Source organism: Euprymna scolopes, chromosome 26 (genome assembly GCF_053919585.1).
Source record: "Euprymna scolopes isolate OS-2025 chromosome 26, ASM5391958v1, whole genome shotgun sequence".
Classification (NCBI taxonomy): domain Eukaryota; kingdom Metazoa; phylum Mollusca; class Cephalopoda; order Sepiida; family Sepiolidae; genus Euprymna; species Euprymna scolopes.
The window spans coordinates 75,618,213-75,636,971 of NC_136507.1; the positions used below are offsets into that span (position 1 = coordinate 75,618,213).

The 18,759-nt window shown below is 34.9% G+C and overlaps 1 protein-coding gene and 1 long non-coding RNA gene across 2 annotated transcripts in view; both read right to left on the minus strand.

Annotated features, from left to right (window-relative positions):
• The window catches only part of LOC145248194 (uncharacterized), a 29,351-nt gene extending 11,793 nt beyond the window's left edge, over positions 1-17,558 (minus strand). The window contains exon 1 of the long non-coding RNA XR_013863333.1: positions 16,945-17,558. This is a non-coding gene — a long non-coding RNA (uncharacterized LOC145248194). The remainder of the gene's footprint in view (positions 1-16,944) is intronic.
• LOC145248193 (protein fem-1 homolog B-like) lies at positions 13,110-16,951 on the minus strand. Its single transcript, XM_080110055.1, has one exon. It carries the CDS (start codon positions 16,265-16,267, stop codon positions 14,354-14,356), a length of 1,914 nt encoding a protein of 637 aa, XP_079966181.1. The 5' UTR covers positions 16,268-16,951; the 3' UTR covers positions 13,110-14,353.
• Positions 17,559-18,759: the final 1,201 nt, after the last annotated feature.

Sequence of the window (18,759 nt, forward strand, 5' to 3'; positions counted from 1 at the left end):
AAAGTAAAAAAAAAACCAAAAAAAAAAAAAATTAAAAATAAATTAACAAGACTCCCGAGCAAGTAGGTACAGCAAATAATTATTAAAAAATTGTTCATTTGGTTTTGGAAATTTTTAGATGAGGATTGATAATTTGGATTATTCAGACTACTGTTCTGATCTTGGAGGCTATTCCCACAACACAATGGATAAAAGTGCTAAGTTTAATCAGTTCTAAGTAACAGTCTTCTAGGGATTGACAGTTTGCACCTTAGTATGGGCGATATTAAAAATACAATTATGACATACTCGATCATGGCTGACAGAATGAGAGTAAGCTACTCTCATAGATTAAATAAAGGGTTTGGTTTTAAATTTCGTGCTGATTCCCGAATTTATCAAGATACATCTGAAGAAGGCAGGTCTGAAACACTGTGAGTAATCTGAATAATCCAATACAGAACTCTATTTGCTCATATAAAAAAAGCTAAAGGAAGTTAAAATTAACAGTATTTCATTATTATCAGCTCTTAAATAATTTTAATTCTGATGTGAAAAAAATACAACGGTGCTTGTGCAGTATAATAAAAAATGCATTTTAGGTAAAAACACTTATGTACTTATGTGACACGAGCAGGGAGATCTGATGTTGTCTGGGATTGAATGAGGGGTAACAAACGTTCCACCGTCCCATACTTTTATTGTCATCAAAATTGGTGCTCTAGTTAGGGACCCCACCCTGTGCAGTGTACCATATGACATAATCACGTTGACACACCGGTTCCCGCTGGATCACCGAAGTTAAGCAACGTTGAACCTGGTCAGTACTAAATGGGTGACCATTTGGGACTTTCAGGTGCTCTATATGTTCTCCGCTTATCTCGGCATTGTTTCCAGTCGTCCTGGTCTTCTCCTTGCCACTGGACTCAAACAGTGCCGATTCAGATGTGTGGGTGGACATTGCGCCACCCTTGCCTCACAATTACACACGCAGCTGCCTCTACAGGGGGTATCCTTTGTCTTTCAAGTCTGAACGGAAGCATGGATGGACCATAAGGAATCTTCACATGCCTCCCCACAGTGACTTGGTCTATAATATACTGTACAGATTTTACTGTTGATTTAAAAAAAATATCTATAAATAAAAGTTTAAAATGCAAAAGTCAAGCATCATGGTTCAATTGTGCTCTAAACACAAACATTCATTTCTAATGTGCCTCTGTCTTATAAAAGAATCTACTGTCGATTTTATAGATTGGGCCTTTCGTCTTGTGCAGTGATAAAACTTCTCAAATGCATTTGTGATGTTAGGGTGTATAAAAGTGTCAAAATCGGACTTCCTTCCTTAATCAAATTTTTTTTCGATTATCAGTTTTTGATACTTATCAAACGCATTCTAATACAACCACTACCAGACACATCAAGTACCGCCACTCCACCAACTTTTTTTTTTATTACAAAGAAGTTAGCATTTATCAAGGTCCGGATGCCACTTGAGGATAATGGTTAATGAGTGTACAGTAGTCAACGGGAAAATGTAGTAATCGTTAGTAGTGGAAATTTTGTAAACTGGATTACTTAAGGGGATGGTTCATCAAGAACTTGTTTATTTTGGACTTGAAGACGACCATATTGTATTCAATTGGAAAGCAGGAAAATGGAACAAAGCCCCACAAGCAAAAGAAAGCTTTGTTCATGGAATCTATGTTTAGGTTTAGACACAAATAAAGAGTGGAGGAAATTATTGATAGTAGTTTCAGATATAGAGTGTTTTTCGTGAAAGTCAGGCTAGGGATGGACCATAATTTGGGGCTCAGACAAGCACTTGCCATGAAAGTAACGATAAAGTAGTCTATTTTGAACTCTGTCAAGATAAGCTGTTTCTAGCAGCTCCTGCCCAAATGTATGTGAAATTTAAAAAAAAATATTGCCCCAGCCATTTCAGTCCATAGGAACAGACTCACACAAACAAAAAATTTCTTTTACGTAATAATAGATATGTCGAAATCAGTAAAAATTCCAAATATTATGAAATATGATCAGGTAGATGATTGATCTGATAAAATCACATTTTTACAAAAAAAAATAAATAAATAAAAAACAGATATTAGCAATCTGTCATTTTCTATTTTGAAATGGCGGATTTTCAAGAAACTATATATAATATTCTGTTTGTTCTTCCCTTAGTTAGTCTGTATGTTACATTTTGAAAATAGATAAATACAATTTTTGAAAAAAGGCCAAATGTGCAAAATTTAACTTTAAAAAGGCTAATCTGGCAAGCCTGTACGAGATTATGAGAGTGACTTCTCTTTGATGTCGCCTAGTTTTTTTAATATCATTATAATAAGATATCATCATTGTAATGGTGTGAGAAAGAAACTTGTAATAATTTCGACATGCAGCAGTTCTTCAAAGAAACGTTATGTAAAAAAAGAGAACATTCGAAAGAAACAGTGCAAAAATAGAAGAACATTGTCTGCCAAGAAGTGCTGGACTGAAGGAGTAAATTAAATATTGTCTCTTACAATGTGATTTTATTATTTATATTGAACTATGTAGCACAATATTACTTTCTGAGTATTTATTAGTACTTATCAACTTATCTCATTTGGATCAGTTTTATATTTAAAATACAATGGACACTATTTTAATAGAAATGTTAATAAACTTATATTTGGTGAGTGTTATCAGTTTTTCTGTCCAATAAAATATTTTCTTTGCATCATTCAGAAAAATATCAGCTTTATAAAAACATTTGTTTATTAAATATATTTCTCATTCTGTGTAATTTCCACAAGTCCTGCAAGTTACAATTATTTTGTCAAAATCCTCAACTGTAGTTACCTCCATTGGATTTTAAGATATTTCCACATTAACAAATACGAGTCGCCATAAATAAATTTCCAGTTTTTTTTGTACATACATTTAAAATTGGTGTAGACTTTGGAAAATTCAGTATGTTATTGCTATACATCTATTGAGATGACTGACCAATTTTTATGATTTCAGGTTCAAATGAACAGCTACAGTAGGAATTGGAATACTCTAAATCTTGATTGTCACAGCTGGTGAATTTCAAAAATGCAATCTAGATGTGAGGACATTTTAGAAGAATGATATGCAATAAAATTCTGTTTTAAACTTGGAAAAAATGCTACGGAAACGTATGGGATGCTTCAGACTGCTTTTGGCCCATTTTGCATGAATCGAGCGTCAGTTTTTTGAGTAGATTCAAGGAAGGTGGGGAGTCTGAGGGATGATGATGTGTGAAAGGAGTAAGGAAGTCAGAGTTGGTTGGCCAAATAAAGAATTTCATGAAAAAGGACCGTTGTGTATCTATAGAGACAATAAGTGCACAATTTTATGCCAGTGTGGAAACTGTACATACAATTATTTGCGGGGAACTGAAGATGCGGAAGATTTGTGTGAATGCGCCGGTCCACAACTCCATCCTTGTCACAGACTATTTGACCAAGATGAATATCAAACACAGTTCCTCGCCCTCCCTATTGTCCACACCTTGCTCCCTATGACTTTTGTTTATTCCCTAAGCTTAAAGAAAACCTTAGAAGCTGTCGTTATGAGACAATTGAGGAGATGAAAGAAGCTGTGACGAGGGTCATTGACACTCACTTCCATGGGGCCTTCCCGAAGTTGTCGGGACGATACAAGAAGTGCATTGCAGCCAGAGGAGATTACTTCGAAGGAGACTAGAATTTCATGTGTGTACTATCAATAACAGTGCTCATACGAAAAAAGTCTGGAAACTTATTTAAGGCACCTCGTATAATAAAACTATAATTTGATAAATTTTCTTTTCTTTTTTTATTCAATTTCCACCCCAAACAAGGCACAGTGCCACTTTGATGTAGAGGTCTACTATCGGGTATATAAGTTGCAGAGATACTATGTAGGGAGTTGAGAAGCGAGATGTCTGTTCACATTACACTTGAAATTCTGCATGTCAGTACAGTTGGGAAAGCAGGAACCCGGAAGGAAGTCTAGCAGTTCTGGGGAAGAAACTATTAGAGTAGAAGGCTTTCTTACATCAAGGGATCTCTGTATAGGGGTGGGATTTTGCTGCTTGTCAGGTTTCTCAGGGGTATTTATGTCGAGGGGGTACAAGTGCTTGTAGTTGGTCAAAGCATTCACCATTAAAAAAACTTGTAGAAAAGGCAGAGAGATGCAACATTTCATTGATGGGACAGCGGTTAAAGCTTAGATGACAGTTCAGAACCTATCAGGTTGGCGACTCTTTTGAACCCTGTCCAGGAGCAAGAGACTAGTAGCAGATGCACCAGCCCAAATGTGACAACAGTACTCCATACATGGGTGAATGGTGGCCTTGTAGAGATACAGGATACTTTCAGGCATAAGAAGCTTTCTAGCACGGTAGAGAGAGACCCTACCTTCCTCGGAGCAGCTTTATTAATGCTCTCAATGTATCTGTTCCAGCTCATATTCCCTGTAAACGTTAAGCCGAGGAGTTTGAATGAAGTACTTTCAGGTAATGTATCTTTAGTCATAGCTATTGGTGGTTGATTATTGAAGGTAACAAGCTTAGTCTTAGCAGCATTGAATGTGATCATCCATTTTTGTCTCCATTCCATTACAGATTGGAGGTCTTTTTCTAGTGTTTTTGCCATTTCCTTAGATATGTGTTTATTTGTTTTCCCCTCATGTCTGTTATAGAGCGTGTTGTCATCAGCAAATATACCCATCTCAGAGACAATTTTATCAGTTAGGTTATTTATGAATATTAGGAATAATAAAGGTCTAAGGATAGACGTCTGAAGTAAATTTATATCATTGTTTAGATGTATGACGGTTGAGGACAACCTGGATTTTTTTTCTTATTTAAGAAAGATTTAATTATGTTAAGTATTCGTCCAGCTATACTGTAAGATCTGATTTTCGTGAGAAGACCATTGTGCCAAACTCTGTCAAAAGCCTTAGATATATCTAGGGCTACCACTCTACCCACACCTGTTTTGTTTAGTGTATTGTATATATGTTCAGAGATTATATTTTTTTTGTAATTATTTTTCTATATCAGTTTTTATAGTTTTTACTAATGTCGACATGACATGTATGTACATACAGCTTTTACCTCAAATGCATTTATTTGAAATCGAATTAGTCTGCATCAGCATCAGTATAACTTACCAAAAGATTTCATAAACGATTTTCGGTTATCTTTACTCAAACAAGACCAACGATAATAACCCGATTCGGTAAGGTGAATCTCTAAAGCTTTAAATCTCACTTTTTTTTTTTAAAACAAAGATTAATGCGCTAAAATAATTTCCATTTTCTGAAACAAGTATATTTTACCATATATTATTTTTTTTTGTTCTTTTCTGTTATACTAGCGAAATTCAAATACTGAAATATTGAATTTCAAGTGAAACCAATAGTATCTACTGAATAGTCATGTCGCAGTAATGAAAATATCCAAAAATTACGAAAAATGATAAGGTAGAAAATGAATTATTAATGAAAAAAGTTGTCGAAGGCAATTAGCATAAATTAAGTTTTACTAAATCGGCCACAGATTTTCAGTTTTCACAAAATATTTACCTTCATCTTGTTACAATTAAAACTCTCCAGTGTCTTTTTTCATTTTTTTTTGCAAAACCTAAACCTAAACATAGATTCCATGATCAAAGCTTCTTCCTTAGAACTGCACGTCTGTGGAATTGTCTTCCGTTTTCCTGCTTTCCAGCTTTCTATAATATGGTTGTCTTCAAGTCCAACGTGAAAAAGTGTCTGATGAGCCGTTCCACTTAAGTTAACAAATTTACCGAACTTCCATTACTATCGATTACTATATTGTCCTTTTGACTACTCTACACTCTTTAACCCTTATCCTTGAGTGGCCTATCGGCCTTGATAAGTGGTAACGTCTATGTAAAAAAAAAAAAAAAAAAAAAAAAACTCAATTTTTGCTAATTGTCTTCCAAAGCTATTTTCATTAATAATATATATACTGTACGAACCAAAATATCGAACATGAAAAAAATAAATCATGTAAACTGATCAAGTAGTTTTATTTTTAAATAAAAAAAATAAAAATCTGTGATAAAACCGATCAATGATCATTTTGCAACGCCATCTTGAAAACAAGGCAAGGGAAATAACTCAAAATTATTCAAACTTGCAAGATTTTAGAAAGCCATTTTTAAAAGTGATTTTCTTTATAAAAATAAAACTACTTGATCAATTTACATAATATTTGGAATATGATATTTTCTTTCTGTCACAGGTACATACTTCATAAAGATTTTTCTTTCTTTTTTTTTTTTAATAGGGTAGGATTCTGGATAAGGACCTAAATATAATGAAAATATCAAAATTAAGGTAATGTTGCGAGTATGTGTATGCCTTCCCAAGAAATCATCCTTGGCCTGTGAAAATAGTTTTTACTATTGCTTATATATTTTACATGCAAATTTAAATGTAGAAAAATGACTTCTTTTTGTAAGGTTGTGCCATGAAAGTTTTCAAGTGACATGAGTACTTTTATTTATGTATAAACAGTTTGTTTTTTTGGGGGGTATGTATGGAAATTCATGTTTTCCTGAACCAGAATACTTAACTTGGTGATTTTATAGACTCACTGCAGCTTCTAAAACTTTTTTTTTTGTAATCCCAACCTAACTGAAATAAAAAAGAAACACAAAGGGAGGACAAATGCACTTTAGTTAACTGGAAGCATTTTTGTTTTGTTTTCATTTTCAGAACAGTTATACTAGGGAAAAGATGAGACTATGAAAAATGTAATAATTTTGTTTAGACTTATTTTATTTAAATGAAATGATCTTTTTCAAAAAAAAAAAAAAAAAAAAATCATAATTTAACATTTTCAAATAAAGTTATTGAAAAAAAAAAATGCAAACATTTAAAAATATTTTAATTTAACTTTTGTATTTTACATCTAGATAATTATATTTTCTTATATATACTATATAAGTTATAGTATTATATATATATTATATTTCTTATGATATATACTATTATATAAGTTATATTATATATCTATCTACAATTTCATAAATGCAACTTTGTGTGTGTGAGTGAGAGAGAGAGAGAGAGAGAGTTTGTTCCTTTATAGACTCCGAAATGGCTGAACAGATTTTCTTTAAAATTTACAGAACTTTAGTGTATAAGTGTGGGAGTGATCTTAGTAAAGTTTTGTCTCAGAATACCCCCAATAATTACCGATAATCAAAACTGTTATTATTAAATTAAATTATTATTAAAACCTGCATGTAAATTTCTTAATGTTATTTTTTTTTTTTTTGTTAACTGGAAAGAAGTTTATATAAAAATAATTTTATAAAAGAAACAGTAGGTTCTCTATAGTGCAATGTAGAATAACATATTTTGGACTAAGTTACTGCATGGTCGGGTCTCCCTGCTAGTATATATGCATATATTATTTTGATTCATCAGACTTCCTTTCTCATGTTCAGTGTGATTTTCACAACGTTTTAGTCAATGTAACCTCCGACCTTCTTCAGATGTACCTTGTCGAACTCATGAATGTTTCTGTCGAATTTAGGAATTTGGACAGAATTTTGAGTGGAATCCTTTATTTACGTCATGGGGGGTAGCATGCTCTTGTTCCATCAGCCATGACTGGATAGAGGTCCTAAGTAATTCGCAATTATATTTTTCGATCGCCCACACTGAGGATTGAACCTTCAAACTTCAGGAGAATATCACTTTTTACAAAGTACTCTAACCACTGCGCCACGGGTCCTTGCGGAAAATTCTGGTAGCCTTAAACCTATTTTATTTTATTTCTACTTGTAAATATCACTACTTATTACTAAGTATTACTATATATTAATGTATATTTATACATATATTACTGTTTTTACTTATTATTTGTATGTATTATCTATTGTTTTATAATTAAAGGTTCCCATATCGTATTGAATTCTATACTAGGTCTACTTAGTAATCGGTTATTCCCCAGCATATGTGCTGCTTTTTGGAGGCATCTTACTCTCCACCGTTCTTCTGTCTATAATTTTTACTTCGTCCCACGATGGCAGATTGTTTCCCTTTTCCTTCCAGATATGATCAGCCGTACTTGATTTTTCAATCTCTCCCCGTACTACGGCTTTTCGATGTTCTTCTAACCATACTTTCAACGGACGACACATCTCACCTTTGTATAGTTTTCCACATTTACATGGATTTCATATACACAGTTCTTAGTCATGATTTTTTTCTGTAGGGGGCTTGATTCTTATAAGCTGTTTCCGGAGAGTTGAACCACTCCTGAATACTGTCCTGATGTCATATGGATTACATATTTGTTAAAGTTTTTCAGACAAGCCCTTCATATATAGTATACAAACTGTGGTGAGTTTCTGAGTGTTGTCCTTTTGTGTCTGGTCCAGATTTTTTGGAGCAGATGTCATGCTCTCTGGATAGTTGTTTTGGTGGAGGGTTTCTCTTAAACTGTCCATCTCTTCTTGATATGCACTGCTGTTACTACATATCGCTTTTACTCTGTGTTGTAGGCAATGGACGATTACTTTCTTTACATTATACGGATGGTGGAAGTTGAAGTTTAGGTATTGTCCAGTGAAAGTTGCGCTTTTGATATACAGAGGACATAAACCCCTGACCGGTGCGGGTTATCAGCACATCTAGGAACAATAATTTCTTATGTTTTTAGAGCCAGCCTATGAATGTGTCATCTACATATCGCAACCACATTGTTGGCTTTAGTGGTGCTGATTCTAATGTCATTTCCTCAAAGTATTCCATGTATGCATTGGCCAGTACTGGAGACAATGGTGATCCCATCGCCAGACCTTCTTCCTGTCGATATATATCAGATACCATCATGAAGTATGTAGTTTCTACACAGGTCAACATCTCCATTATATTGTCAATTGGGATGAAAGTGCATTCCTTCAGTGAAGCATCTGAAGTCAGCTTATCCCGTACCACCGTCAGAGTCTCATCAGTGGGTACTTTCGTGAACAGACTAACTACATCTAGGCTCACCATCTGGTTGGAATGGATGAGAGCATTGCTTATTATTTTCACAAAATGAGCTGAATTCTTGACATATGATGGAGATTTGCCGATGAGTGGGGTAATTAGATCTACCAGGAATTGGCTCAATGGATGGCATGCTGAACCTCGAGCACTGACAATTGATCTTAATAGAATACCATCCTTGTGGATCTTAGAGAGGCCATATAGGTGTGGTAGCTTTTCCATTTTCAAAATCGGATTCTTCTTTTTCACTTGACAGTAGCCACCGGATTCTATTAAATCTGCCAATTTCTTGAAATATTCTGCTCTATCCATTACCACTGTAGCATTGCCTTTGTCTGCTGGTAGTATTATGATATCACTGTCACTGCGAGGGACTTGATAGCCAATACTTCTTTTGAGAGGTTCGGTTTTAGAGGCTTTGAATTCTTGAGTGCTTGTCTCACTTTCCACCTTAGTTCATCTCCTTGTGCTTTTGAGTTTATTCAAGGCTGCCTCCTCTATTGGAGCTATCATATCTAAGTATGGAATTCGCTTGATAGTTGTTGCAAAGTTGAGACCTTTGTTTAGTACTGATTCCTCAGAGGGAGTTAACTCTAAGTATTCCACTAAGGTGGAAAGTGAAAGTAAATAAAGGGTTCCACTCGAAATTCTGTCCAAACTCCCAAATTTGACAGAAACATTCGGATAATTCCATCTCAAATCATCCAGAAAAGAACATCTTTGACAGCCTTACCTCTCAGATTTTTTCCAAACTTTGACCATATGTTGGTATTATAAAAACTAGGGAATCCTGAAAATTTGAGCTTTTAACTCTAAGCGGTTCCAGAAATATCGCAATTTTAGTATTTTACGTATATCATGTTGAGGCGCAAAATTATGAAATTACGTTTTTGGGCATAAATCAATTTCTAGACTAGGTAGAACCTTGCAAATTTGCATGGACAAGGCTTTCCACATGAGGAATCCAAAAATCACGTTTAAAACCTCTAAAAATGAACTGTTTCTGAATTATTGAATCTTTAAGCCGAGATTTGGGTATTGGTCTAAGGCGACCCAAAAAACATGTAGCACTATTGGAAATTGATTTTTATTTTGTTCCTAGACATTCTTGATAGTTCTTGATAGTTCCAAAAACATATGGTGAAAGTTTGGAAAAAATCTGAGAGGTAAGGGTGTCATGGTCTGAATGATTTGAGATGGAATTACCCATTCACGAGTTAGACAAGATACACCTGAAGAAGATCGAAGGTTACTTTGACCGAAACGTTGTGAAAATCACACTCAAGATGAAAACAGTAGTCCGATGAATCAAAATAATACAAATAACCAATCCTCATCTCAAAAATTCAGAAACATACACACACACATATATATATATATATATATATATATATATATATATATATATAAATATAGTAGAACCTTGGGATACAGCATTAAAAATTAATACAAATGTATATAATCAAATAACATTATAAATAACACTGTAAGGCAGGGCATATATCATAACCAGGGGCCAGAAAAACATTGCATTCCACATCGTAACCTGGAAAAAAAAAAAAAAAAAAAATCCTAGGGCCATCGTATCCCGGGGTTCTACTGTATATACTATTATATAAGTTACATGAAAATATATTCCATCCATTTCATAATACTCTAAACTCAATATTATATTTGTGCATTTAAAAAATTATTTAATTTAAAAATTATTTTGAAATATAGAATATTACATTCGTAAATTTAAGAAATAATTTGAAATACAAGGTAGAACAGTAAAATTGTTACCCTAGAAAAAAAATGACATGATTCCATTTCCGTTCGATGAAAACCGGTTTTCTTTTGTTATTGCAGACCATCTACTAATTGGCCAGTTGTGTACAAATCCCAAGAGCGATAGGAGCCTTCGATTATGTCTGTTCAACGAGTGAGATCAGAGATGCACCGTTGTACAACTCATGTTCTCTACCGATCCAAGTTATGACAACAGGATCATTGCCAGCACCCTTTAAATGCATCACTGGATTGTCACAAATAACAGGGATATGTCCAAAGTGTTGAAGACAAAGTTTCCAGACACGGATATGATTTTTGGTATGGTTTCAAGTGAGGGCCATATCATGCCACCTCACATCTTCAAAGTCGGCTCGAAAATCAACACCAAAGTGTACCTGGATGTACTGAAGAGTGTGGTGATCCCCTGGTGCAATCAGGTGGCCGCTAGCAGACTCCAGGTGTAGCAGATGGACTAGGCATCAGTTCACAAGTCCAAAGAGACCCAGGCTTGGCTTCAGAAGGAGTGTTATGACATTGTATCCTTCTCTCACTGCTCCCCCCTCCTCCCCAGATCTGAACTCGCTGGACTAATTCATTTGGTCATACGTCGAGAACATCACGAACATGATCTCCCACGACACCAAGGCCAATCAGATCACCGCCATCCACCAAGCTCCTACCAACACTTGTGGAAAAGGCATGCTCCCAGTTCTGGACTCGTATCGAGGCGGTGATTGAGGCTGAAGGAGACAACATTGAATAGATGTCAGCTCTACTACATAAACAAGTTACCGAATTGATTTTTTCAATAAAAGTTTTAAAATAAAGTCGTAGCGTTTTCTTAAGGGCGACACTTTTATCATTCCACCCTGTATTTTGTTGCTCATACAGTAAATTACAAATTTTTTTAATGAATTCAATTCAAGACGAACCTGAACAAACTTGCACCTCCTCTCTTATTTCTTTTTTTTTCAGCAGATTATTATCGAATGCACACTAGTCTACCAGATTATTAAAGAAAAAAAAGAAAAAAGAAAAACAAAGTCAATATTTAAATATTTGTAGGGATGATCAGTTTCTAATACAATGTTCTAGTCAATCGATATCACCCATTTTAGCACCACTTGATGTTTTTAGACTAAATTCGTGAAATTTGGCCTTTTTTTAAAAGCAGTTTAGCCTTTTTATTGGAAATTATTTCAAAAAGTGAAATTTTAAAAAAGGCTAAATTTACGAAATTTGGCCTAAAAAAAAAAAAAAAAAAAAAAAAAAAAAACGTTGAGTGGTTTGAAAATCGAGGATCGATTTACTTGAATGTTGCATTAGAAACTAAGCACCCCTACAAATATTTAAATATTGACTTGGTTGTCATTTTTTTTTTTTAATAATCTGGTAGACTAGTGTCCAATACATAATACCTATTTACAATGCCCCCCCCCACGGGACAGAGTTAGACACCAGTGTCGTTTTAAAAGACGAAAATAAAAAATCTGCCGCATTCAATAAATGGTTAATGTTTCCTTAAATTTTCTGGTGTGTTACTTCGTTTTTACCGAACTTGTTTTGAATTACGATAAAAATTTTGGCTTGAAAAAAAAAAAAAAAAGAAATTAAATTTGAGATTGTCTCCTCTTTTCTCTAGTATAACTCTTCCAAAAATGAAAACAAAAAATACTTCCAATTAGCTAAAGTGCACTTGTGATAAAAAAAAAGAAAAAAAAAATGGAGACAGGAGCGATTCTATAGAAATACCTTTGACATTATACTTAAAACTTTAAAGTCAATAAATTGTTTTCTAATCGGCAGTTTAAAAGCTTCAAAATCATTTTCAAATTTCGAAGGATCACGATATAGTGAATAGGTCGGCCAGCTAGTAGGTTAAGTCCAACATTCCAACAATTTAGTACACAAAGTTAAGACGCCGGAAATGGTTCATAAATGCAACTCTGTGTGTGTGTGTGTGTGAACGCGGAACGGAAGTCACTAAACATGAAACGAAATACGGAATCATATGGAAATAATTTATTACAAAAGATTATTTTAGTTTTAACATTTCTCGTATTATCATGAAACAATGAAAAAAAAATAATAACTTTCGGTTTCATAGTTCAATTTTATGACACATTATTTATGACAAAATTATGTGATAAAATTTCTGAAATTTTTTTAATTATTTCCATATGATTTATAGAAATATAAACTATGAAAGTTTAAATTACTTTTTTTGAAATAAAATATTTCCATATTAATATATTTTAAATATAAAAACGAATATTTATGGAAATGTGAAAAATAAGTTCATTATTATTTTTTTTTTTATTGCTTCATGACAGAACAACAAGTGTTTACATATGGTTCCTAGCATCTTAAATGTGTACAGAATTTTTGGATTTATCCCGGCTGGTATATCTCGTTATCAAAAGGTCATAGGTCGTACACACTGATAAAAACCCTCTATGACTTAGTATTTAAAAAAATAATAAAATAATTTTTTGGTAAAATTTTACTTTAACTGCAACTCAACACTTGCCTTTAAATTGACAACTTCTAAAGTTCTTCGAGTCTGCTGAAAATGAATATCACATTCAAATTATGGGCAAACAAGTAGTTTTCTGAATATAAAGTTTTGTTTTTCAATGTATTACTTGATGAATTTCAGTGGCCGTCGCCATTCTTAACACGAGAAGGGATTGCTTTGTAGCACGCATGTGCATTACTGCATTAGTACTTGTTCAGTTGGGAAACAACATAGCCGCCAGTGAAAATATAAAGGATTACACTGGATAATAAAGGTCTGCACCAAATTTGAATATGTTATTCGTTTTCAGCTTACCCGAAAACTTATAAAAGTCGTCAATTTAACGGTGAATATGGAGTTGCAGTTAAAGTAAAAAACAAAAGATTTTTTTTTTTAGTAAAACATGGTTTAAATAAAAACAAGTTGTTTTCAAATAATGCCCACTCCACTTTTACTCTAAATAATTTACGTGACTGAAATAGGAATTATTGTGACTGTTCGAAATTCAAAAGCGATTTTAAAGCTTTTAAACTGTCAACTAGAAAGTAATTCGTCTTACTTTAAGTTTAAAAAACAAAAGAGTTGTTCTCCAAAATTCCACCCAATTTTTTAAATTATATACAGAAAAAATCTTTACAATGTACGTATCCGTCATAGAACGAAAATGTCATATTCTAAAAATTACGTAATCATTTTTTAAATGATTTTGAGCGATTTTAATAGTAAATCGTAGCGATTGCAAGGTTGATTTTGATCTCAGTAGCTCGATTCGAGTTGTTTTGCTTTATTTATTAAAGATGGCGGGGCAAGACACACCATCCTAGTTTCGTCATAAAATTTGATTTTCTTAGCTAAAAATAAATAAATACTTGATCAATTTTACGTGATTTTTTAAATATATTTTCGTCCTTTGGCGGATACGTTCGTCATAAAGATTTTTCTGTATTTTTTTTTTTTTAAATTAGGTTAAATTCTGGATTTGCACCCCAAAGAGAAACATTAATTTTTGCACGTGCTCTTGTATCGAAGAATCGACAATTAAATGAATGATGGTCAATGCATTCGAACGAAGTCTTCAAGATTGGCCGGGATGACGTTCTTGTAAGGAATTTTGTACTCTTGGATGACTTTAGCAGCAAGGCACTTAAGAAAGATTTTGTTGTTAGTCCGTAGAATAACCTCGGCGACCCCTGTGGTGGCACACGCCATGGGGATCTTACCCTCCGCGTTGCGCGAATCAAGATGCGCTGCTTTCTGGATGAGAGTCATAATTATACAATGTATCGTGTCGAAATCGTCCACCGGGTTTGTGTACCGAACAATTATGTGTAATGGGGTGTTCTGTTCATTGTCTAAAGAGTTTATATCCGCCCCACAGTCGATTAAAAGCATTGTGAGGCCAGCGTGGGGAAACGAAACAACGTCGTTTACATGAAAATCACAGACACTTGTCGTGCCATCAACAGCCATGTGGAGGGGAGTGTAGCCGTTTTTTAGCTTTGGATTCAACTTGAGGAACTGGTAAACGAGACGGCACCGCTCCTCAAGGCTGTCATTGGTTGGGTCTGTGACCAACCAGATGATCAGCAAGTATAGGCACGTGTGGATATTACTTTGGTAGATCTCCAGGTGAAGTTCCCGGTCCTCGGCGCTACTGTGATACCGTTCCATATCCAACCGAAGTTCAATGATGGCATGTTTTAGTATATGCTCAATATTAAAAGAATCCAGTCTATATTTAAGGAAAACCATTTGGGCAAAAACTTGTGCAAATCGGAGCAGGTCCTTCGCGGCCGAAGTCTTGTACTGTCTCAGTTCTAGCGCATGGCGCCACAATTTGATGCAGCGATCAAACTTATTCATATCAGCAAAGACGGCGCCTCTGAATATGATAGGGTAGGGTACTTCCGTGTTTTCAGTGCCTAAGATTCTCTCTCGTATAACAAGGGCCTCCATGTGTAGAGCATCTGCATTTCTTTTTATGTCTTGAAGGTCCTGCATGGTTCGGCTTTCCACGTGGTCGTTATAGGCCGCCATAGGTGGGCAGAGTATCTTACGGATCGGCCGGATGGGGTCGCTAAATCTTTCTATCATTGCCTTCTCGAGGTAAAAGTAACATTTATTCACATCGTAATTGTCTCTGTCGTTAGCAAAAGATGCTCCCAATAATTCAAGAGCGTCGATTCTCTGCTGGTTGGTGCATTTTTGCTGTGAAGTTAGATATAGAACGACCTCCTCTTGTGCACACGTCGCCGCTAATATTAAAGGGTCCATGCGATTGTAGTTTTCTACTAGCAAGGCGTTGTGCTTAAGCAGCAATTTCAAGACATCTATGTGCCCGTTTTCGGCGCAGAAGTGAAGAGCCGTGGCACCACAATGCGCCCGCAGGTTCGGGTCGGCGCCTTTCTCCAACAGGTATGATACTACATCAAGATGACCCTTGTAGCTGGAGATCATCAAACAGGTGTTCATGTAACGGTTAGCGATAGTAAGGTCGGCGTTGTGTTCCACTAAATAACGGACCACTTCAAGTCGACCCTCAAAACAAGCCGCCCTCAGCGGAGTCGAGTTGTTTGTGGTCGCCTGGTTTGGGTCAGCTCCGTTTTCGATTAAAAGTTTCACGATAGAGTAGAATCCAGCACCGGCCGCACACCACAGGGCGGTGGCGCCGTCGATAATAAAATGGTCAAATTTTACCCTACCTGCTTTTTCGATGTTTACGTTGAAATTTTCGAGAAGCAGTTGCGCCACCTCGAACTGTCCGTGACGAGCGGCTATAATCAAGGGAGTGACTTTCTGTTCTGACGAAATGTCTATGCACTCATTTAGCACTGCGTCCCTGGCCACTTTGTTGACGGACCAGAGTAAAGTAAAGGCTTCCACGACTCGTCCTTCTTTGCAAGCGTCGTATATACGGTTTCGAACCTTGGCCAGCATATTTAGATCGATTTCCTGGTCACCCATCATCTTCTATGGTAATAAATAATAACATTCTCCCAGTTCCTTAGTTCGATTTTTTTTTTTTTATTAAGTTGACTTGCACTCGCCAGTTGATAGATTGACAAGGGGAGATCACTCGCGATCTATATACGACAAAGAACTCTTCAACGTAGAGATTTGTTTACAAAATAAACCACTCTGCCTTTTTTTTTTATTGGCAATTTTTAGGGAGCTTTTTTTTTTTTCTTTCTTCGTTTCTTCTACTGGGAAGAATTATATTTTTGGTGCTTATGCACTTTTATTACCGTGCTGAAATAATAGCGTTATTATTTAGAAAGCCATTCTTAACATGGGAACTGATGGTGTTTTCTAACTATTCTTTACTTTCACTTAACAATTTAATAATAAAAAAAAGATCGTAAAACTATTTTTTAAATATAGCGCGGTAACAAAAGTGCATAAGCACCATATATTTATAAATTAAAAAGTACCAATATAATTAACAAAACAATCCTGAAACATGCATTGTGATCTGCGTCGACCAACCACTGGCCAAGTGGCCGGCGATGTTAGATCGAATGCAGAATTCAGAATGAAAAAAGGACATTAATTGTCTATGTATTTTAAAGCCGAGCTCTTTCCTCTTTTTCTCTTTCTCGTTGTGTAAAAAACAAAAACGAAAGAGAAGAGGTAATATTATTTACCTTTGGCTTAATCTTTCCTCTCAGCTATGGGTGGTTGCAAAATTTTCTATCATCTGGACCCGTCAGTAATCCTCCGTATCAGCACCTCCGCCGCCTCATAAGACCGGGAATAAACAAATCCACATTCTCTATGTAGGAGATAATGCCTGGGAGGATGGTGTCTCAATACCGAACTCGAATCTGCCGAGAGCCTGTGATATGAAGAGGTTAAGCAGTAAATTTACTTGTTTAAACGATTTCCACTCCTAATCCTCGCTAAAAATGATAATAATAATAACAATAATAATAATAATAAAGGTAAAGTCTCGGAGCCAGGAGAAGATTAATTTTCAAATATCGCGTTACTCTTTTATTTGAACGTGCCAAATAGTATTTGGCAAATACTCTTACGAACTCCACTCCTCTCGTTCTAAAGTTTAAAATTCTACTACTACTTCTACTACTGCTACGGCCAAATTTAAATGAATCACGCACAAATTATTTTTAGAGCTTATATATTATACAAACTTAAATTTAGTTTTGATCTTCAGTAAGAGATAAATCCGATCAATAAGTTTTATTTAAAACGTTGACGTAAGCATTTTTCTTTTTTTTTTTTTAAATAAAAGTTTCAAGTTTAAGGTTAAAGACTTTGGTGAATTTAGATGATAATTCTTGCTACGGAAATTCAAATGTAATGTGAAAAAACACCTATCTGCTCAACTCCCTACAGTCGCCTGTTGGATTCGATCCCAAATAGTAGCCCTTTACATCCAAGTGGTAATATGCCTTGTTTAGAGCGAAAAAGAGTTGGGGGGGGGGGGTGATAATTAAAAAATTTTTTAAATTACCTAAATTAAAGGGAAATGGGAGCTTGTGCAGTATAATATAACAAGAAAAAAGGGGACCGACCCCCCCCCACCAAAAAACAAAAAAACAAAAACAAAACAAAAAAAGCAAATAGATAACAAATAACTGTTATCAAACGTAATAAAATTTACTTTTATACTTATATCTATATAATTTTCACGTGTAGTTACTGATTGTAAGATACATTATCTATGCATTTGTTAGCGTTACTTTTACTTAGCCAAGCCAACGTACTTTTCAAGATAGACGGCAATTTTCCCTGGAGTTGCTCAAGAATGTTAGACTTAAAAGATAGAAAAAAATATTTTTAAAAAGAGCATTAGAGGAATCAGAAGCCTAAGTTCGAAGGTGATTGCCAATCCGATAAAGTGTAGCTTTCTTAAAATCTTTTTAGAATTTTTCAAAATCTGAATTCGCAACAAAGTCCTGGCAAGATTGCCATCCATCTTAAAAAGCATGCTGGCTTGGCTATGTAAAAGTGACGTTAATAAATGCCTAGATAATAAATCTTACAATCAGTTCATGTGTTTACTAAGCATGTGTGAAAATTATAGAAATCAATAAATTTTCTTGTATTTGCTAACAGTTATTTGGCATATATATATATATATATATATATATATATATATATATATATATAGTAAGTTATAAAATATATGTGGCAATTAAGCTTGCGCGAGCCTTTTCTAGTCTCACACAAAAACACATCTCAAGCTATATTACTTGTCATATACATACGCGCACACAAACATACGCGTGCACGTCCACACATGTACATATATTCACGTTTGCGTATATACACTCACATTCACGTGTATACACACAAACGCTAACGTACACACATGTACTCACATACGCGCACACGTACGCACACATGGGCAATGTCACTTCCCCTTTCAAAGGAAATACACACATGCGCAAAAGACCACCGGAAACAACTATAGAAGCAAGAGACAAGCTGTTTCC

Excerpts from the sequence above, each read along its gene's own strand:
- LOC145248193 (XM_080110055.1), bottom strand. The coding sequence starts at position 16,267 with ATGATGGGTGACCAGGAAATCGATCTAAATATGCTGGCCAAGGTTCGA.